At 35.4% G+C, this 22,474-nt stretch overlaps 2 protein-coding genes across 3 annotated transcripts in view; both read right to left on the bottom strand.

Moving 5' to 3' along the window:
- The window catches only part of LOC118746771 (zinc finger MIZ domain-containing protein 2), a 469,551-nt gene that overhangs the window by 307,191 nt on the left and 139,886 nt on the right, over window positions 1–22,474 (bottom strand). The gene's annotated exons all lie outside the window — the stretch shown is intronic.
- Window positions 4,687–7,175, bottom strand: LOC118746773. Its single transcript, XM_036480684.1, has 4 exons — window positions 6,351–7,175; window positions 6,091–6,273; window positions 5,608–5,997; window positions 4,687–5,505 (listed from the first exon to the last, which is right to left on the bottom strand). Exons 1-4 carry the CDS (start codon window positions 6,364–6,366, stop codon window positions 4,703–4,705), a joined length of 1,392 nt encoding a protein of 463 aa, XP_036336577.1. The 5' UTR covers window positions 6,367–7,175; the 3' UTR covers window positions 4,687–4,702.

Below are 22,474 nucleotides of genomic sequence, written 5' to 3'. Positions count from 1 at the left end.
ACTGACTGTCACATATCCCAATAAGCATTTGGCTTGGAGATTAAGTGGGTATCCAATACAAATTCCAAGGTCCAGTGTTGATGGTGTACCTCAATTGGAGAACCAACCCATTCTCTAAGAAATGGGCACATTTTTTGTATGCAAAATAATTTGAGTTCTTCATTTGAGACAAGCTTGGATATCAATTTGAATTCAAACTTTATTCAACTTTTAGTCAAACGTTGGGATTGGAGAAAATTGTTGTATGTTGTTGAAAATCAAGAATTTATCAGAGGATGGAAAAAAGTTGAAACAATTTTTGCTTTGTGCATATTGGGATATCACAGAAAAGCAAATTACCAGACGAAAACGATTGCTTCTTGCCAAGGCATAAAATTTTTTTTTTTTTTGTTGCAGGTGTTGCTCATTTCCATGAAAATTTTTCGAACATACTTTGTAAGGAAAAAAAATACAGAAGATCGCACAATGGGACTACAGCGGCCAAAAGTAGCGAAAACGGATTAGCGAATTCTGAACAATCAATTACGCAGAATCATAGCAAAATGTCCAACTAACGCAAATCAAAAAGAATCTTTGCTGCTAGAAATGCATATTTGCAGTCAATGGCACTAGCTTAAAGCAGATACAATGCAAAAAAAAAATAAATTTGTAAAAAAAAATTGATTTTGTTGCAAGAACCTTAAATTACTTGTGACTGATTGATGACCAGTTTTTTGTTATACAATCTGTGGTCAAGCATTGCTTTAAATTTTTAAATATATGTATCTAAAGAAATTTATAAGACAGTTTCACTTGAAATTTGACATAATTTTGTGAGTAGAAATTTTTTCGAGGGCTTACTTTAAAAAGGGATATGGGCGTTTCCATCAGAAGGTCTAACGCGAAAAAAATAAAAATAAAGGTAAAAGTCATATATGTATCTAACATATTTATAGGTCAATTTGTCTGCTTTTTTAAATTTATACTGGTTTTATAATGGTCTTACTAGGTGGCGCCCAGGTCGAGATATTTTGAAAACCCGTATTTATGGTCCGATTTGGTTAAAATTTGGCCTATGCAGTTGAAACATAATAATTCATAGATTTCCAAAAAATTGATCTTGAATAGGCGCGTAAGTCAAAATATAAAGTATATGCGACATAACATTCTTGTTTCATTTGCGTTAAAAAATCATTTAAAGGCAATCTTAACAAAACTGTCATGATGGAAAAAATGTACCGTGCGACAGTGATTACAATTAAATTAAAAAAAAAAAGTATAAATCATTTTTGGGTAAAATCAGGCTTCGCTCACATCGGCGTTTGAATTGTTGGCCGCGAAAGCCACTTCTGCTTTTGTCCCGTACGAATGCCTTGGTTTTTTTTTAATTACATATCTTGAAAACGAATAATTGGCCAAAATCAACTTTAGCACCAATTATAGGGCTAACTAAGGGCTATAAGTTAAGCCTGCTGTCAAAATTAAAAAAAAGCAAAGTTTTTGGATTACGGTTTTTTCGGTTTGAATGTGTACGACGGTCACTTTTCGACATAATGGAAATGCCCATTTTTAAAAAGGACCTGGAAAACGAGCTAATTTTTACTTAGCACAAGTAAACTTTAAAATGCTGCGAGGAACTGCGAGATCAGCTTCTATTCTTTTTTTTATAGACATACCTACTGTAAAATTTATTGAATTTTTATTGTAGAAATAAATTTAAAGTGTCTGCAAATTTCGCCCAAAATTCATAAAATTTGGTACATATGTATGTCCAAAAAAGTTTTGTGTGAGGTACGCGTCATAGCAAGAAACTCTTCATTATCTCCCATGTTGGAAACTTTTAACGTAAAGGAGCAGTGTACAAAAAAATTTTATAAAATAATATTTTTTTTTTTAATTTGCGCCTATTTTTTAAAATTGGTGGAAGATAATGTATGTCGATTTTACGTTCTTTCAGAATAACGCTTTTATGGTTAAAACCAGCATATACTTTGAATTTTATCAAAATCGGATATTATTTAACATTTCCGCCCACAAGAGCTGTGGGCGTGGCGGCGCGTCGACTTTTAGCATTTTCCACATTTCTTCATTCTTAAGTGTAAAATAACGGATATACGAAATTTCAGCGAATTTGTAGTATGGTTAATATATTTGGTCGCAACTTATATGGGGACGTCCCACTGTGCACCGTCAAAATAAAAAACTGCCAAGAAGCAACGGTATTCTCTCGCCACTTTAAACTTTTTTGTTTTATTTATTATATAATTTATAGCCTATAAGCTATAAAGCTGCATTTCAAAATTTTTTTCTAAAAATTCTAATAAAAAAGTTTGAAAATTTGAAGCAATTTTGTCGAAATTCGTCGAATTTTTTCCTAATTTGCACAAAGTTTGAAATTCGGACTTACATGGTTTTAGTTAGATAACGAGCTTTACTTTCATAAAAAAATAACAACATTAAATAAACAAAAGAAAAATACACAAAACTCAAGATCTTTCCTCCAGGCTAACGATCCGTATTAAATAATTGAATTTGACATCGTTTCCTGAGGTCAAGGATTTTCTTAAAAAAAAAATAATAAATCAATAAAAATAAAAAATATAAAAAAAAAAATTCAAAAGCTTTAAAATCCTGTGACATTTTGATCCCTTATTATTTGAAACTCGGCACTAAAAGAATCGTCTGTGTGTTAAAATATTGAGTGTTAAACGGTAAGGGACTTAAATATTAGTATTCGGTCTGAGATGTGCTCACAATTTAACAGTCTTTAAGCTTTAAATATGGCCTTCCTGATAATGTCTCAAAAAGTATTTTTAAAACAGAATAAAATAGGATCGTACGCAAAAAAATATCGTTCTCCCCAAATGAACTCATTTGTCTCGTTAATAGTCTTCGCCACCACCAACACAAATTTTCATCAACGTCATCATCGCAGCGAACAGAAGCAAACACAACTGTCACACAATGAAACAGATGCATATACATAAATGTTTATAAAAGTAGATAACAGCAAAAACAAAAACAACAGCTGTCACTCATAATATCAGCGAGTCATCGTGCAATAGCGATTTTCTTTAAATTTTTCCCTTTTTGTGCTCATTGCTATTGCATTGTGATTTACTTAGTAGAACATTGGGCGATTGCATTCAATACTGAGAGTTGCAAAGGCTATGTGGAGTGCATTATGAGCTAACAGTAAATGCAGAAGCAGCCGCATCGACCGCAAAAACAGAGAAGTGGCGCTCACTGCGATTTGCAGGACTCAAATAATACTGTACTTCTTTATGCCTTTCATGAGCATGAAATGGTATTATGTATAGCTTTGGTCCCATGTTTGTAAGTACCAGAATAAGAAGAGATAGGCTCATGGTAGACCTATTTAGCGATGTCCGTCTGTCTTTCTGTCCGTCTGTTTGTATGCAATCTAGTCCCTCAGTTTTCGGGATATCCCACTGAAATTTGGTAAGTGAGCGTATTTTTATAATGTTTTAATCATTTGTCGGAGCCGGAAAAATACCATTATAATATATAGCTACCATACAACTGATTGTTCGGAAAACTCCAAAAGAGAACCAAAAAATCTAACGATACCCCGAAAAACTCCCGAGAGGTTCTAAAAAGTCATCAAAAACTCCAAAAAAAGTACTGAAAAACTACGAAAGGTTCCGTAAATGTGAGGAAAATAACACGAATAGTCAATAGTTTTTCAAAAAGAGCCAAAGGCTAAAGAGATGCCGAAAAATTCTAGTAAAATACTAGGGTGCACCGCAAAATTCATAAAAATTTTCCATTTAGTATGAAAAATCATCTAAAATTGTAGGAAGAAGTACTCAGGAAAATGTATCCGAAATCTCGAAAAGAAAATTTGTATCAAAATAGGTCCCGAGCTAAACACGAACAGTCACCAAATATTACGAAAGGTCCGCCTCAAAGAAGTCTAAAATAAAATAAAAGGCATCACAAATATCGCAAACGTACAAAAAGTTCCGAAAGATTCTGAAATTAGCCATAGTAAATCATGAAGTGTCATCAAAAACTAGAAAAAGTTTCTCAAAAGTCGTGCGTAAAATCATGAAAAACCTCCGAAAATTAGTAAGTTTCCGAACAAGACATAAAGAATCACCGAAAACAACGATAATCAAGAAAAGCCCCGAAAAGGTTTCAAAACTTGGACAACCAAAATTTGTGAGCAGCCACTTTAAAACGGAAAGGTCTCCAAAAATTGCCAAACAAAGTATAAAGTCCTTTGAAGTTATAAGAAGTCCCGATTTAAACATGAAACATTCGGAAAAATTAAGTGTCGAGTGAAATTTGAAAAATAACCAAAAAATTACGATAGATTCTGAATAAAATACGAAAAGCCCCCAAAATTCCGACATTGCACCCAAAACACACCGAAAGGTAGAAAAAAAAGTCTACAGTAAAACAAAAAAAAGGCATCAAAAGTTACGAAATGTTCCTAAGTAGTCTAGGTTTGAAAATGAAAAACGAATAATTATTCAAAAAAGTAAAGAATAAAACATCCAAAATCACGAAAAGGACAAAAAAACACGCGAAAAATCACCTCGATATTTGTTGGTATTTCGTGATGATTTTAGTGAGCCCACCACTTATCTATGGACATAAAGTGGAGAAAAGTAATTCCCATCTAAAAAAAAGTATTTCGATTACAAACAGGTAAGAAAAACAAAATAGTTGATTCTTGTTTTCACTTTATTATCGATTAATAGACATCATTAGAGCTAGATTGTGGAGATGCGTCATCGTCTGCAATATCATACCTCGCTAAAGTAGAATTATTTGAAAAGTTTTCATGTTTGTAATTATAGCTTAACTTAGAAGTCTTCTGAGTCACTTGCTTTATCACTGACAAAATTCCAATTTTCGCATCTATCTTTTGGCTTTGAGTCATTCTTTTGAAGGAGGGAACCAATGAAATCAAAAATGATTTGTCCTCATCAATTTCTTTCGGAAAATCCAGGAGAATCTCTTCAAATGACGCTGAATTTGCGCTTCGCTTAATTTTGTTGATGCTGGTTGTTGGAGCTTCATATCCAAAGCTTTCCTGCTCGTCTTCTTGTACTATATTCTCTTCAAATGATGCTTCATTTACGCTGCGTTTTGCTTCATTCTTACTGATTGGTGGAGCTTTTTTCTTATTCGCTGTTGGAGCTTCAATCTCGCTGAGTGTTTGAGCTTCATATTCGAAGTCGTCTTGCTCGTCTTCTTGCACTATATCCTCTTCATTCTTGCTGGTTGTTGGAGCTTTTCTCTTATTCGTTGTTGGAGCTTCATTCTCGCTGTCGTCCTGGTCATCGTCTTGTACTATATCCACTTGATAAGCATTCGACTCACTATTCGTCGCCTCCTTATCCTCCACGAAGGGCAATAAAAACAATAATTGATCAAAAAACATATACTTTCGGCGTTTATATGACACTTGACCATATTTGGCTTTCGTTTGGACTTTTAACTCACGCTTGAAAGATGTACGCAGATTACGCCACTTAAATAGTGTTTCTTTTGCTAAAAATAAATGGTAAATAAAAAAAAAAACTTATTTTTACGTATTTTTCTACTAAAGCTTAATTTAGTATGAAGCGCAGTTTTTTTACTATTTTATTTTACCCTTCAATGCTTTTTCGGCAGCACTCAAACTCTCCCATTCCGGAACCAGCTCAGCGCAAACTTCAAACCAGAGGCGTGCCACTGTATGCCGGTCTGAATATTCCTTCAGGTTCTTATTATACAATGCGGGTTTGCTCTCCACGATTTTTATAAATTTTACAGTCGAGTCCTCGAAGTTTGATTCGTCTTGCGTTTCGTCTTCGGCAACATTCGTCTCGTTAAATTCTTCCTTGTTCGGGGTATAATAGGGCAATAAGAATAACATTTCGTCAAAATGTATATACTTTCGGCGTTTGTGACCGGTTTTACTGCATTTGATTTTATTTTGAGTTCTTATCTCTCTCCTAAAAGATGTACGAAGATTTCGCCATTTCTGTTGTATTTCTTTTTCTAAAAAAAAAAATAGAAAAAAAATTTAAAAAGTTGTTGTTTTTCATTTAAGTTTAGTTTGGCTTAAATTCCAGGAATATTTTTATTTATTACCTTTTACCTCCTTTTCCTCGGCACTCAAACTTTTCCATTCCGGAATTACATCTCGGCAAACTTCAGTCCAGCAGCGCGCCACTGTATGCCTGTCTGAATGTTCTCTGAAGGCATTATTATACAACGGGGGTTTACTCTCCACGGATCTAATTAATTTTACAACCCAGCCTTCGAAATTTGAGTCTAGAATATATATTTGTTTTGATATGTAGTTACTTAAATAATTATAGTTTCCATATAAATATATAATAAAAACATACCAACTTGCGACGACATCACTCTTCCATAAAAAAAAATATATATATATATATTTATTATTGCCGACAAACTATTTTCTCGTCCAGCAGAACGATTGCAACTGAGCGCACTGCTTTAAATTTCAAAACTGCATACTCACTTGAGCAACACAACAGTCAAACGACGAGAAATCGTCCAGTCAGCTGCACGACTTAGGCTAGTGTTTCAAGGGGAACGCACGTATAGTGAAGAGAAAAACGAGAGAGCTTCGTGTCGTTGCCGTTTGATACTATTTCTTTGATATTTTCAGGTGTCACAATAAAATAACTAACAAGTAATTTTTAAGAAAAAAAAAACAAAACCGACCTCAATTCTCATATACAAATTTACTAGTACCGTTAATTGCTTCATGATCAAATGATCGCAACTAAACGAAAATAGTATGGGACCACCCTTGAGACAACGCCTTGCCGATAGCAAAAGAATTATCGAAATCCAAAGTTATGAGGTAACATAAACAACGAAAGTAAAAAATAAAAAGTATTCCAACGAATTGACAAAATACTTTATACGATATTTTGACGCTAACTCGTTTGAGAATAGCGTTTATTTAGTGGAGCAGTTTCTCACTTTTTCGACTGGTATACTTTATTAAGTTTTGAATAAATCGTTGCTCTTACGACCATTTACTCAACGCCACTATGTGCTTAGCCTTAGGAACTCAGGCAAAACAAAAAACACTCGACCCAGAGAACAAACAGTTCAAGCGACAAATAATAAAACATAATTTCCAACCCGCAGGCAAAAACAACGAATATATGGATGTGTGACCGTGTGTTGGAAAGTATGTTGAGGAGTGCTGCTGCCAAGAAGGCAGAATGGACCAGGAAAGGAAGGAAGCAGTAGTAGCGCTAAGAGAGAGCGCACACAGATAGCACTAATGGGCGCGCTCATTTATTGAGGACAGCAGTTATTTTACTTCGCTGAGCCACCATGCCGCATGGTGACCATCCGTCCTGTATTATACGGGACAGTCCTCTTTTTTATTACCTTCCTTTTATTAGCTCGGGATGTAACTATGTAATATTGATGCGCCTAAAAGATGTAGCGATTTCTATTCTCAAGTTGCATACCTGATGACAGTACGAATGGCATTTATAATAGGAAGGTTTAGTTTTTTAAACTATAATTTTATTTCTTCAATTGCCCTGTTAATTTATTTATTTCATACGGTACGCCAAATGTTTTGTATTTCTTTTAATGTCCCGCATCTGTGCCGTATTCGGTATTTGGCGCCTTAACAGCTCATAAAAACGGCATGCCTTTGAACGAGTTTTTATTTCTAGATCTGGACGCTGGTGATTCGAATCGAGGAGCACATACATACATATCGTCGTTTAAAGTACAAAACCGCATATCAACAAAATGCAAAACCGCGTATGTGAGATTGCATAACTTATTTTTTTAGAGAGTAAGAACACTCATATTTCGAAATGGTTCCCTTTTTTCTAAAGACATCGCATTTAGCATGGCTAGTATATTTCAGAACGAATGGATACGGATTAAGCCATGAGCTTGAGTGAGAAAATCCAATTTTTGGCAGCCAATGTCAGTTACGCGGTTTTGCAGAATGACGATACGCGGTTTTGTACTTTAAACGACGATATGTATGTACGTCTATGCACTTACATACATACATTTATACATTTCTGTACTTAAAATGCTCGTACATTCGACGACGTTGGCGAGTATCAAGTTGATGAATTTATGATCGTGCTGATGTACGGGTAGTTCGTATACGTTTGTATATATATAAGCATAAGCTACATACGCATATACATATGCACATCTTATATACGCCGCAAGTCAGCCAATTTGTATTGGATAAATGATGATAATGTTATTAACCCTTAATTAGGCGCATAAAGAAAATCACACAATTAGTCGCATAGGGTCCCCAGTGATGCCAATAAAAGTGTTGAAAAACGTTTTCAAAATAAAACAAATAAAAAAGTCGATGTAAGTTCGGGCGGAGCCGAACATTAGATACGCGGCGCAAGTATCAAATATAGTTTTCTTGACCTTTCCAAATACTACCGCTATGTGAACAAGGTTGCCCTTTGCCACAAGTGCGCTCGGGTATAAATATATTCACAAGGCTGTAAAAAGAATGTTCCAGAAAGTGTCTAATAAATTTTAATAGTCCACGAATTGATTAGTCTAAGAAAGGTATTCTTGAAAGAAGGGGTGTTTTCAGGATATAAGTAGCGAGCAATCTAAATGTGTCGCTGTGGTGACCGATTAAACTACTGTAACAAAGCAACTCTCTCTTAAAATAATACTTTTTCTACTTTAAACGACGATATGTGATTTCTGAAGTTAGAATTTTGCGTAGGAAAAATCGGTATTTGTAAGTATGAATCGAAATTAGTTAGTGATTATTGTTCAAATTTCTGAAAGAAATTTTACTTTATTTAGCTTTTGAAAGGTTTTTTCAATGCATTTCACGTTGAATATTCCGTATGGAGCAAAGCATATTGAACAAGTAGCAGCAGTAGCGCAGCTGATTTTACTTTTGTCGAGAATTTCGTCTTTAAATTGTAATTTTTTCAAATTTCAAACTATGCTTGCGTTTATCGATGGCTGGGCGGAAGATCGACCTATCTCGGCAGCCAGTTCGAAAACGCCCTATCTCAGAAAACTTTTCAAGAACACCCTACTACAGAACTATTTTAAAATTTTATTGAAAAACACCCTATATCAGATTTGGTTAAACAACGCCCTAACTCAAACGAAAATACACTAACAGAATGATGAGATGGGGCGTTTTTGAATCGGCAGCTGAGATAGGGCAGATTTGAACTGGCTGCCGAGATATGTAGGTCGATCTTCCACTCAGCCATCGATATGGTATCCAAAACCAACAACAAAATACACACAGCTTGCTGTTTTTTCTATGGTACTATTACCTGCCCAATGTGTCGTGGTGTGGGGGCAATTTTCAAATTTTGTAAAGAGTGAAACTACACCTAAAAAATGTTTGCTTATTGTATGAGAGATTGTATCTTCAACAGTAGGAACTCCAAATAGGAAGGCTACCAGAACAATGTTGTAAAAGTAAAGAAGTCCTCAAAGGTTGAAAGGAAGTGGAACCCTTCAAAGGTACGCTTTGCAATTCAGCTCGTTCCGGATGCTATTCATTGCATTGCGCTTGGCCGAAATCCGAATCTGAAAATAATGCGTTGAATACCACTCGTGCTTCACAAGTTGTCGGATATTTTCATCATGCTTCCCTGCCTAGGATTGTTTGTAATAAATTTTGGAAAAATATTCTACAAACGCGTGATGTTACAACTGCTTTCACAAAAGATCGAAAAATATAAGCCAAATAAAAATGCTGCTTCAGGATCATTGAAAGAGGTTTTAAAATCCTCTAGCTTTTGTGCAAAAAAAATTGGCAACATTATTTTTTGTCCCGTCTTCGGCTACCATACATATGGTCACCGTAACCATGCGCCATACTAAACTCCCGCACAACGATGAAAATATGAGTACTATATTTACAGAGATAAGCATGGAGCGAATTGAACAATGAGTGCGATGCATACATACGTATGTACATACATACATACGTAAGTACGTGAATGTTCATATGTCTTTTTGTTGCATTTGTGTGAACGATAGGCACATCTGCCTTTTTCGTTCCCCCGAAATTCATACCCTAAACACCCTGCTCAGCTGCATAGGTGAGCGTTACCTCTTCAGCGGTGGTTAAAAAATAACTGCTGTTGTTCCTACTGTGTATGTATATAGCTACAGTGAGAGTAGGTTGGTAGAAAAACTCGAGAGAAAATTTACTATGGTTTGTGCATTTGACAGAAATAAACGTACGTAAAATATTTACTCTAGCAATGACATCAACTTGTGTGGCATGCTGAGGCACTAATTTGAGAAGAGATTACCACTAGCTGTAGCAAGCATACATACAAATGTATGTAGTATACACTGAATTCTCGCAGTTACGAACGACTTTGCTCTCACTGCTTTTCTGCTACTTTCTTGCAATCTACTACCTTTTTCAAATTAGTACTTTTCTACTACCTTTTGACTATTTTTCTACTACATTCCTACTACTATTTTAAGTACTAATTTATCAGTCTCTCGCAAATTCTCTTGAAAATTTTCAAGTCAAAGCAGCTAAAGCTGCTCACAAATTGTATGAAATTTTTTTTAGGGCTGGGTGGTAGCCGTTTGAATCGATTATGCGCGTGTGTCTCTATAAAGCGGACGGCGATAGGTGAGCGAATTTTAGTAATCCAGATCTCCCGCATCATGCGCCCGATTAGTTACGTTAAGAGTCAGTTAGAGAGCGTCGTTGACGATTTTCTCAATATATATGTTTGGAAACGAAGAAAAATGCAAAATACCTATTAAATGCTACTCATCTGCATACTACTCGTACAATATTTTGTCTCTCAATCATTACCACTCTCCCACTCTCTAATTTGCATTATTTTGATTTTTTTTTCTTATCTTTCCTTGCAGCAGCATTTCATTTTTGCTGGCTGTCGGCTTTTATAACACCAACTGCATATGTATGTACATATGTATGTAACCGACTGTCGACTGACTGTGTGACTCTTCATGTCAAATGGTAGTAAATTTACTACATTTTTGCGTGCTAATTGAGTGATAAATTGGGAGTGGATTTTTGTGCACTTTTGGTTTTGTATCCGATTCATTCGACTGATGATACTCTGTGTGACATAGAGCACAGTGGCAAACAACACCAACAACAACAACTATGATGGCTAACACTGGGCCAACAACAAAATGCCAACGCAGGGCGCAAAGAAACACACACACAAAGATCTACTTTCAATGTGTTTGTGCACATGTTGTGGTTGTTGTTGCTGTGCTGCTCAAGTATGTATGTATGCTGTTAATGTTGGTGTTAGCAACTGATATGCTTACAGATTAAATTGTTTAATGTTATTATTAAAGGAGAATTAAACTAAAGCGGAAAAAAGATATTCAATTGCGGACAGACCGTACACATACTTACATACATATGTACATATGTGTGTATATGTATGAATCTGTGTTTTTTTTTTTGTTTTCGGATGCGGGTCAGATGTGGTCATATACAAGAGAGTGAGAGCAGCGGCTAGGTTTGTTTCGAGTATATTTTGTAGGCTGGTTGGTCGATTGGCCGTTTGGTTAGGTGCTTGGCTGTATGATTAGTAGATGGCTTTTGAGGTGCTTGTTTCTTTTTTAACGATTTCTTCGTATATATTTGGAATTTTTTCGGTTTTTTGCAAAATGAAAAGGGCGCATACTCACACACACACACACGCAGACATATGTACGCTTATACACTTTGTATATATATGTATATATTTTTTTTTGCCTGTACTTGCCCGATTTTCAAATGTACTCTGCTGCTGTTTTTCGGGCGTTTTTGTTGTTTGTTCGTCTTTGGTTTGAAATACGCTCGTTGTATGCCTGAATGCGTTTATGTGTGACTGAATGACGCTTGCGTTGTGCTGCTGCTTACCTTGCTTTTTCTTCCAACCTTTCAGCCTGTTTGTCGTCTGCTTGCGCTGCTGGCTAGCATGCCTAACTACAAGTAGGCACACACAAATCTGCTCGGTTTGTTGGGTTTGTTGGCCTGTCTGTCTGTCTGTCGCGTATCAACGCGCATACAAAAGAGGCGATAAATAATGTTTAATGTTGTGTTGAGTGGCTCTACTCTATACTCTGTTTGGCTTTGCATTGTTTGTGGTGTTATACGAGTGGTAGATTGTGTATCTTGATTTCTTTTTATTGTGTTTGGTTTGGTTTGGTTTTGTTTTGTTGGCAGTGTTAAGGTAATTCGATGCGCTTTTAAGTAATTGAGCGATAATTAAGCGGGTAATTAATAAAGTGTTATACATATTTAGGTATATGATTTAAATTTTTTTTGACGTAAATGACGCATTTATTACAAAAAATATTATTATTGATTTGTTTGACTATGCCAAAATTGATTAAATGCCATTCTGTAAGAGCTAAGGTGAATTGAGCTGAGGTGAGTTCAAGTGAGAGAAGTTAAGGTGAGCTGGATTGAGGTGAGTTGACGATAAAAGTTAAAGTGAATTGATTTAAGTTGAAGTGAGGTTAGTTGAGGTTACTTGAGATGAGTTGACGGGAGATAAGTTGAGGTAAATTGAGGTGAGGTGAGCCTAAGTGTGTTAAGATCAGTTAAAATGAGTTTAAGGTTAATTGATTTGAGGTGGTTTAAGGTGAGTTGATATGAGGTGAGTTGAGTTGAGCTCAGTTCAGTTGAAGTGAAGTAGGTTGAGGTTAACTGAGATGAGTTGAGTTAAGAGATGTGAGGTAAGGTGAGACAAGATGGGTTGAGTTGTGGTGAACAATAAAACATAGCATGACATGTCTTAATTTTCAGCTTTGTCTTAATCTTTATCTACATACATACATATGTATATATCTCTCTCCACCCCTTTCTATACCTCTATCTCTGTTTCTTCAATTACATGCAATTTTTTGTTAATTTTTTATAAAGATATAGCATAAACCATATAAGTCAAAGTTTAAAACTTTGTGTACAGTCCAGAAAAATTCGACAAATTTCAAAATAAAGTTCATCAAAATTTTAAATTTTTTTTGTTTATGCGTTATATTTATGGGAGAAAATGCGCAACACCCTCAACACCCTGCCTTTTCCTATGCTGGATGAGGGCAGCCCAGATGACTTAATCTAACCTAACCTTGGTAACCGTTAGCCGGCCAAATTATTTACAAAGCCCTTTTAGTCCATAGGGTGTAGTAGATATTATTGAAACTCACGAAGATTGCAAAAATAATTCAGATTGCATAATACTTCCTATATTTAAGTTTTCACAGTTTCAAAAGTAGGTACTTCATCCAAATTGAAAAACTCGAAAATACTCTTGAAGAGTAAATGCAGCCATTCAATAATGTATACCATTGAGAAGACTGCTGCATAGCTGAATGACAGAAGGCAAGCGATTCCAAGTGCAGTAATAAAGAAACCAAAATACTAAAAAACACAGATTTTTTAAGAAATATTCAAACATTAAGTGCTTTCGCTTACACCTGCACACGAGTGTGAAGTCGTTTGTAAAGAATTATCCACAGCCATCATTCAAAATAAAATCTCAATTAACGAATGTAACTTGCATTAGGTCATTAGGTATAAATGTGTCCTCAATATCCAGTAGGTGTGATAAACGCAGCAACGCAACGATAGTTAATACCATAAAAATTCGAAAAGAACAGAGAATGAGCTGTGAAACTGTGAATGGAAAAATGTTTCAGCCGAAAGCTAAACAACGCTTTACCTTTTGGAGGAAAGTCAATCCTTGCTTTTCATTCGCTAGTGTGTCTGATGGCTGTCGTTCAATGTCCATGTTTCCGTTTGCTAAGGAATCAGTAAGTAGTGGGCGTACTTTTTATTTCGAACATCAAGATTTGATTAATTATAAACTCAAAAACAAAATGATTAAAATTGCACATAAATCGTTTTTTGGAAGTGAAAATATTGTATAGTTTTCTCCATGATATTGGAACTTTGTATTGTATTGTATTTGTGATTTTTTCAAAAGAACTTAACTAAAAAAAAATTATTAAAAAAATTCAGTGAAATTCAGAATATTAAAATGGATACTAATTCTGTGGAATTAAAAAATATAAAAGTTGTTTGGTTCACAAGTACAAATTCGGTTTTGAAAATGGCCTTTTAATTAATTTTTTTATCCTCAACTAATAAAGTTAGAAGGTCAAAATTCGAAATTAAAATTTAGAAAAGATATACTAAAAAAAGTAAAAATAAACCCTCGTGCTCATACACCCCCCTACAAGAATTGAGTGATGGAAACTAACACATTCTCATTTATTTTACTAACACATTTGCCGATTTTGCGTTGGTTAAAAAGCGACCATTAAATAAGGCCATAAGTTAAAATAAGATAAAAAATCACATGTACACAAATGTTTACATCACGTATTTCATATTGCTTTTAAAAAGTTGATAGAAGTACTTGATTGAGATCTCCATCACCAGTGAGTATCACATGATCAAATGACTATCACTCTTCTTGTAGGGCCGTAGTTGCGTATGTAACGTATACGCCCCGTATCACCATAGGCAGTCATCTAACACGTTTACTCGCGCCGCCTTAACTTTCGAATATGCCAATAAAAATTTAAAAGATGGAATTTTAGTTTCTCAAATCATAGTCATCTTTTAGTCAACGATATTTTTTTCATTTGGCGACGCACTAGTTTTATTAAACTAGATTAGTTCGTTTTTGCAGGAAGAATATTTTCACCGTTTCGTTTCAACATTTTGAAGTACCCCAAATAATTAAAATTAAAAAAATCGTAACATTTCAAAAATAACAAAAATAGCTGCATCAGATATTCTGCATGCTGGCATTTTTTTTTTAATTTCGTGGTAAATTCTTGAAACTTTACAGATATGTTGTATTTATTTGAAGCCAACTGCCATTGCCTCTAATATGAACATTCTGTTTGAAGATTTTTTAAAGTTATTAAACAAAATCTATTATGATTTTTTCGAGTGACAATAAAAGATAGTCATTTTGGGACTTTTTCGCTTAAAACAAAAAAAAACAACATTTTAAGCCAAAAATTTTCAATAATTTTTTTTTGTACTTGTTTCTTGAACTCCACTGATTGCAATAAATGCAACTCGTGAGATTTGCTCATATAATACGTATTTATCTAAAAAAACTCGAGGATTGAGCCCACGGGCAGCGGAATCTTAATTTTTAAGTTTATTTCTTTTTTAATTACTGTTAGGTAAAAAGGGTAAAAAAAGGTATTTTGTTAATTAAATTTAATTTTCGTAAACTTATTTTGTCTTATTTAATGTTTTTTCTGGTTTAATTTTTAGATGCTTTTTTAAGAAAAATATATCTTATTAAATACATTTGATTTTTAGGAACTTATTTTGGTTTTTTTAATATTTTTCCAATTTTACTTTATTTTTATATCTATTTATTTTGCTTTTATTAATTGAATTTTCAGATGTTACTGTTTTAAAAAGAAAAATATTTTATTTAATTTCATTTAATTTTTAGAAACATATTTTTTCTGCTTTTTTAAATTTAATTTTTTGTGTTTTATTTTGTTGAAAAGAAACTTATCTTTTATTTTCTTTTAATTTGCAGAAGCTTTTTTTTCTTATTTTAATTTTATTTACTTTTTAATTTAAATTTCTTTTAATTTTTAGATTATTTTTCTTAAGGAAAGTGTATATTTTTATATTCATTTCAATTTTGAGAACTTATGTACGTATTTTACCCCATTAAAAGTTTTTTCTTTTTTTTAATACAATTTTCACTTAACTTTTAGACTTCATTGTTTTAAAAGGAAAACATTTTTTAAAATTTCATATAATTTTTAGATGTTTATTCTATTTTCTTATATCTATTTATTTTTCTTGTATTAATTGAATTTTTAGATTTCATTGTTTTGAACACAAATGTTTTTTGTCTTTGAATTTTCTTTCATTTTCAGAAACTTAGTTTTTTCGTTTTTTATTATTTGTTTTTGTAATTTTTAGATTTTATTTTAATAACAAGAAACATATTTTTTATTTCATTAAATTTTTAGAAACTTATTTACTAATATTTTATTTTTTTTAATTGCAATTTATTTAAATAAATTTTCATATTTCTAATTATTGTGGAAAAACAAACAAGCTCAATAAAATTGTTTAATAGGATTTGTAATTGGGCCAATAAACAACAAAAAAAAAACATAAATACATTTTCTTTTAATTTTTAGTTTTTATTCCTTTGAAAGGAAAAATATGCATACATATACTATATATTTTTTTATTTAATTATTAGAAAACTTATTGCTCAAAAAGGAACAGAAGAACTCTGAGACCTCTCTTTCGGGAGATTTTTCATTTAATCTTTCTAAAAATAGATAAGAGCTTTCAAGATCTTCTTTCGAAAAACTTTGATGGGTTGAAAGATAGTTGCTCTGTTCTTTTAACCTGAGGAACCCAGAACAAACTTTTTCGCCTATTTTCGGTCTAAGCGGCTTTTTTAACTACAAATTCGAACAACTTCAGCGATCATTTATGACAGCAAATAGATATGCTCAAACCAAGCGCAGAACTATCACAAATCCCATAATATTAATCACTGCACCATTGCAGTGCCACAAAATTGCCCCCAAAAGTTCACTTATTAATCATTAACTTGGTTTTCGCACTTAGTTTTTACACACCACTAACATGGGACTGTATTAAAATATTGCGTGTGGCAAACAAAAAACAATAAACACATTCACTTTGTAAGGGAGAGAAAGCAACAACAACAATCAATATTATGCTAAAAATCCGCCCCTATCAACGCCAAATGCTACTTAACATGCCACCCTGTCAGTTTGCCACTTAAAAAGCGTAAATCAACATTTAATTTTATTCAAATGTACACATACAGACGCTCAAACACACACACACACACGAAAACACCCTGGCAAATACACATAACATACATATATGTACATTCATGAGCGCATACTTCCTTGTGTATTTATTGTAACAAAGTATGAGCGCCATTAAACCAAACGTATAAACCAACAAAGCCAACAACTTACAACACAGGCTAACAAAAATACTCAAAAAAAAAACAAAAGTGGCAACAATGTGCCACAAAAATGCTGACGAGAACTATAACCAGCGAATTGATGACGGAATGATGGAAAGGGCGCGGGGCGCGGGGCGCGGGGCGCGCATACATAAATGCCAAAAATAGTAAGCATTACAGCCAAAGAATTTCAGCAGAGAAAAAAGGCACAAAAGAAGAAAAATAAAATTACAAATAAAATTAAAGAGAGTGTAGGTAGAGGCAAAGAAGCCCAACTGGAAGAATTGCTACGGAGTACGACGGAAACGTGTGTGAGAGCCATTTAATGTGTCAAAAATAAAACCCAAACAAATTGACATATGCATGTGTAATTATTACATTAAACAGAAATGGAAGCAATAGGTGGCGGCGCATGAGTGCGGTGAAGGAAGAAAAAATGGATAAGGGCAAAGGGAAATAAGAGAGGCGGCTGGGGGTGAGAGAGAAACGAGAGTAGGAGCGACAGGAAGGCCAGCGCCGCCGACAGGAGCGGTGACAACTGAAAAGGGCGCTGAGTAAATTTACATGCATAGCTACATTTACGTATGCGAAAGTGTGTGTGTGTATGTGTATTAGAGGTATACGCCGCCGAGCCACGCCGCCGCCGCCGCCGTTTTTTGTCATTCCTCTCGCGCCGCCGCCGAGTTACGAAAATACCGGCGCGGCGGCGGCGGCGGCGGCGTTCGGCGCCTAAGGAATTTTGTACAAAATTTTCATTATGTATGTACATTGAGTACATCGTTTGAAGGAACTAAATACTACTTGTATAAAAACACAATTTTACGAAATGAAAATTACATTTTTAAATTAGTTTTTTTGCATAATTTGGGTCATTAGACAAGAATATGATCTTCTTTGTTTTTCCAAAAAGAGCGTAACCCAGAAAAAACATAGGTAACATATTTTTCGACGAAAGCGTTTATTACATTTAAATTAGGGTCGAATACTGGTAATCTAACGATTTTTTTCGGCAGTAGACAATTCTTTTCAATACTACAACAATACTACTTTTTATACACCTACTACACAACAAGAAAGTTATAACACAACAAAAACTTTAACGCCAATCTCTCAGAAAGCAGTTTTAATAGAAGCGGCCTCTTTGCATCTAACTCCCCAATTAGTGGAGATATAATAAGGACAAGTTGATTTTTCTATGTATTTTTATACCTTTCATGAGCATGAAATGGTATTATAACGATGTTTGTAAGTACCAGAATAAAAAGAGATAGACCCATTAAAATGTATACTTATATGATCAGAACGTCGAGCTGAGTCGATTTAGCCATGTCTGTCTGTCCGTCTGTCTGTCTGTTCGTCTGTTTGTATGCAATCTAGGTTCTTAGTTTTCGAGATATGCGGATAAAATTTGGTGGGTGGGCGTATTTTTATAATGTATTAATCATTTGTCGGAACCGGAAGAATCGGACCACTATAACATATAGCTCCCATACAACTGATTGTTCAGATATGAGATTTTTCGTTATAACTTCTCCATTTATGCGGCTAGGAAAATGAAATTTTGCATTACTTGCACCCATTATCAACAGAATACTTACAGTGAAAATTACAAAGATCGGGTCACTATAACCTATAGCTCCCATACAACTGACTGTTCAGATATAAAATTTTTCGTTATAACTCCTCCATTTATGTAGCTAGGAACATGAAACTCCGCACTGTTTTCACTAATTATCAACAGAAAACTTACAGTGAAAATTAAAAAGATGGGGTAACTATAACCTATAGCTCCCATACAAGTGATTGTTCAGATATGAGATTTTTCGTTATAACTCCTCCATTTATATAGCTAGGACCATGAAATTTTGCGCTATTTCCACTCATTATCAACAGAGAAAATAACAAAGATCGGGTAACTATAACCTGCAGCCCCCATACAACTGATTGTTCAGATATGAGGTCTTTTATCATAACTCCTCCATTTATGCAGCTAGGAACATGAAATTTCGCACCAGAAATACTTACAGTGAAAATAACAAGGATCGGGTGACTATAACATATATGTATCTTCCATACATCTGATTGTTCAGATATGGGATTTTACTGTAAAACTCGTTTATTTGAACAGCTAAAACCGATAAATTTCGTAAGATATTTTATAAATAATAATACAAAGTCTACTGAGAAAATCGTCAAAATCTATGCTGTATAAGCTTTATCTCCTATACCACTGATTGTTCAGATACCAGTTTTTGCGATATATCTTCTTTATGTAGGAAACTAAACCCAATAAATTGTATTACCGATCACATAGCAGTGAAAATCACTTAGATTGGTGCTAATATAAGGTATATCTTCAATACCTCTGATTGTTCAGATGCGATTTTTTATATAGGTATGTAACTCCTCTATCGATGTATGCAGATGTATTCAAAAGCAGTAATCTGTCAAAGTAAAATTTGTAGATGTTCATGAAAGGTATGAAGCCTTCGGCATAGCCGAAGACAGCGCTGCTCTTACTTGTTTTTCATTACATTCGGTTCTCGTTAGAAAAATTTGGCGCTTCATATTTTAGTGGAAATGTTAACCATCTATAAGCCATTTTTTCCAACAGTGGGTCAAAAAGGCCCATTCTGGTTCGAGTTGATGGGTTAAACTTTTGGAAAAAAAGTAGACAAACCTTGTTTTCAATATGTAATCCGCAAAAAATCGTAGGAACTCCGTGTTTTAATATAACGGTTGATAAGATTATTGCAAAAATTTATTGAGAGCGACATAAATTACCCCAACAACTAAACTTTTAACATTTTTTTATTTCTTTAAATTTCAATAGCATAAACGGATCTGTAGAGAACATAGAGATCCGTGTGATTATTTATGTATATACCTCAGACCTTCTTCTGTTCGCCCATCAATCAGCGCCAGACACTCAACATTTTAATTCAAGTAGGAAGTAACAATATTTAAATTTAAAACTAATTCAATAAAGAAATAAATAGAATTATAATAACAGAATAATTGGCATCGCGAATGCCTAACGCTGACGAGTTGAAATGATAAGATTAGTAGCCTCATGGCTCTTTGAAATCTACCTTATGAGCAATAGCGCCGGCGTTTCCAAACGCGCCGGCGTCGCCGCCGCCGCCGAATATTTTTGAAGTTGACCACGCCGCCGCCGCAAAGCCTGTCGGCGTAAACCTCTAATGTGTATGTGTATGTGTATGTGTGTGGGAGCGCACACGTTTGTAACACCGACGCGGATAAGCAACAAAAAAACGCATGCAACCAAAAGGCGATAAGAAATTTTCTGTGAATATGGGTAGACGAAAGGGGAGCAGTGGGTGGCAGCGCTGGAGGTTTGATGGCTCAGCGCGCGTCCCTCTAACTAGCGAAGCAGCTCGCCTATGGCCAACAAGGCAAAGAAGCAGAGCATAAAAGGTAGCAGAGAAAAAAAGTAAAGCAAAAACAAAAAAAAATTTAGTCAACGCAAAACATTTCCAAAATAAATCAACATAAGCGGCAGAAGCTGAGACAAGCAGGAAGGAGCAGCATAGGCAACATCAGCCAAGATATGAGCAGCAGCGCAGCAGCAGCAGCACAGCAACAAAATGCTACTGTGACACAAAAAAATATCTACAGCGAACTGAGCGCCAGCCGACTGCTGCTAAAGGAGGTAGTGATGGTAGTGATAGCGGCGGCGGTGACGCAAAGGGTGTGAGAGAATGAGCAAACCAAAATATGTATGAAATATAGAAAAATCACAGCAACCACATAGCGCAAAGCGTATAAGCAGGCGAAAAAAAATGATAAACAGCAAAACAGCGCGGTCGCGTAATGAAACGAGCAGTGTTGGGTGGGGAGGAAGAGAGGGCAGGGCATTGAGTGCGCGTAAAACCAACGCGCGCGACCGCGTTTCGAGCAGCAAACGGAGGGTGGCCGGTGTCAAACACAGGTTCACTGTGCCGCCGCAGAGTTGATATGCGCGCCAGCGCGTCGAGCAGAAAGCAATGCAGCGCGCACTTACTTACATACATACGTACGTACATATATAGTCGGTACTTCGAATTGTAGCTAAATGTTATGCGTACAACCGCGCGCGCTCTGCCACCACCACCATTGCCAACGCGACAGCGCTCGTAAAAGTCACCGTCACAGGGCCAACGAACAACGTTGATATGAGAAATATACACAAACGCACGAACGTGGCATATGTATGTACAATACTCAGGCGAATACACGCGCAAGCTGGTTTTGCTTTGCGGTCGCTCGGTTGCTTTGCGCTCGTTAACACAAATGTGCGCGCACTCATACACGCACACACACACACGCGCGCGCACATTTTTATAAAGCCGCACGAACGAAATTTCTCTAAACTACTTGCGAGGGAGAGCGCAATGGCGCGCTCGTGTTTGTTTGTGTGTGTAATGGAAAGGTAAAATAACTATATACATATATGCGTGCGCGCGATTATGCATACAAACGTATGTGAGCGCGTTCGATATATCTATGAGATACACAGCGACTAAGCAAATTCGTCGTACGAGTAACGTACAAATCGAATGCACAGCAACAAAACAAGCAACGAAACAAGCGACGTGCTCTCGCGCATATTTTTTTTTGTTGTCTTTTTTTTCTTGAACAACTCTCTATCGGTTTGTGCGCTCAACGCGCGCGCCGAGGTGAGATGAGGGAGCAGAGCGCCGCAGCGTTAAAATTAATGTACGTATGCGCGCATACTCGTACATTCGTACCAAGCATGGGCGCTGGGGCAGAGTACATTCAAGATGAGGCGAGAAAACGAACGCAGCACCCCACCAACCACACCACTGAGACACAAACGTTCGAGTCTAGAGACCTGTATCCACAAATATGTATGTATGCACATACAATGGTGGAGGCAGTCAGCAGCCGCTGCGGCAGGCAACGAGCAGCCAAAACGAATGAACGAACGAGCGATTGAACGAGCGCGGCTGGCAGAGCGGCAAGGCGGACAGGCAGGCGGCATGGCATGCATGCATTCAGTACTACGTCCAAGTGAACCATTTAGCTAAAGCAGTTTTCAGTTTCGAGTTTTGTGCTGTCGCTGGCAGTTCGGCCGCAAATTGAAGTTTAGTTCCTTTCTGGCTGCTGTCAAATGTCGTCATGTTTTCCTGAACGTACGCGCGACGCGGCAATAACAAAAATATAACAAGAAAAACATATTCAAGATTCACCGAGCAAAAAAATTTGCAGCATTCAACAATCCGAGTAGATGATAATTAGTGGATGACGCGTACGAAGAGAAAGAATTAAGTGAAGCAAATTAAAAGATTTTATTTAAAAAAAAAATTAATTACAAAACGAGAACAGCTAAAAGTCACTGTCAACGCTGGCGCATTGGATTAACGGCGTTCGACTGATAAAAAGCAAATAAAGGCATTGATAATAAAAAAAATGCAAAAAGTAAAAACAAATTAAATAATTAATTACTGAATTAATTGAAGTTGTGTGACAGT

The sequence above is a fragment of the Rhagoletis pomonella genome, unplaced genomic scaffold, assembly GCF_013731165.1.
Source record: "Rhagoletis pomonella isolate Grant_MI unplaced genomic scaffold, Rhpom_1.0 Rhpom_scaffold_00011, whole genome shotgun sequence".
NCBI lineage: Eukaryota > Metazoa > Arthropoda > Insecta > Diptera > Tephritidae > Rhagoletis > Rhagoletis pomonella.
This window is presented reverse-complemented; position numbering and strand designations above follow the sequence as displayed.

Excerpts from the sequence above, each read along its gene's own strand:
- LOC118746773 (XM_036480684.1), bottom strand. Across the intron at positions 5,998-6,090 it reads CGAGGAAAAGGAGGTAAAAG|AAAAAGAAATACAACAGAAA; the intron begins GTAATAAATAAA and ends TTTTTTTTTTAG. Across the intron at positions 5,506-5,607 it reads TGCCGAAAAAGCATTGAAGG|CAAAAGAAACACTATTTAAG; the intron begins GTAAAATAAAAT and ends ATTTATTTTTAG.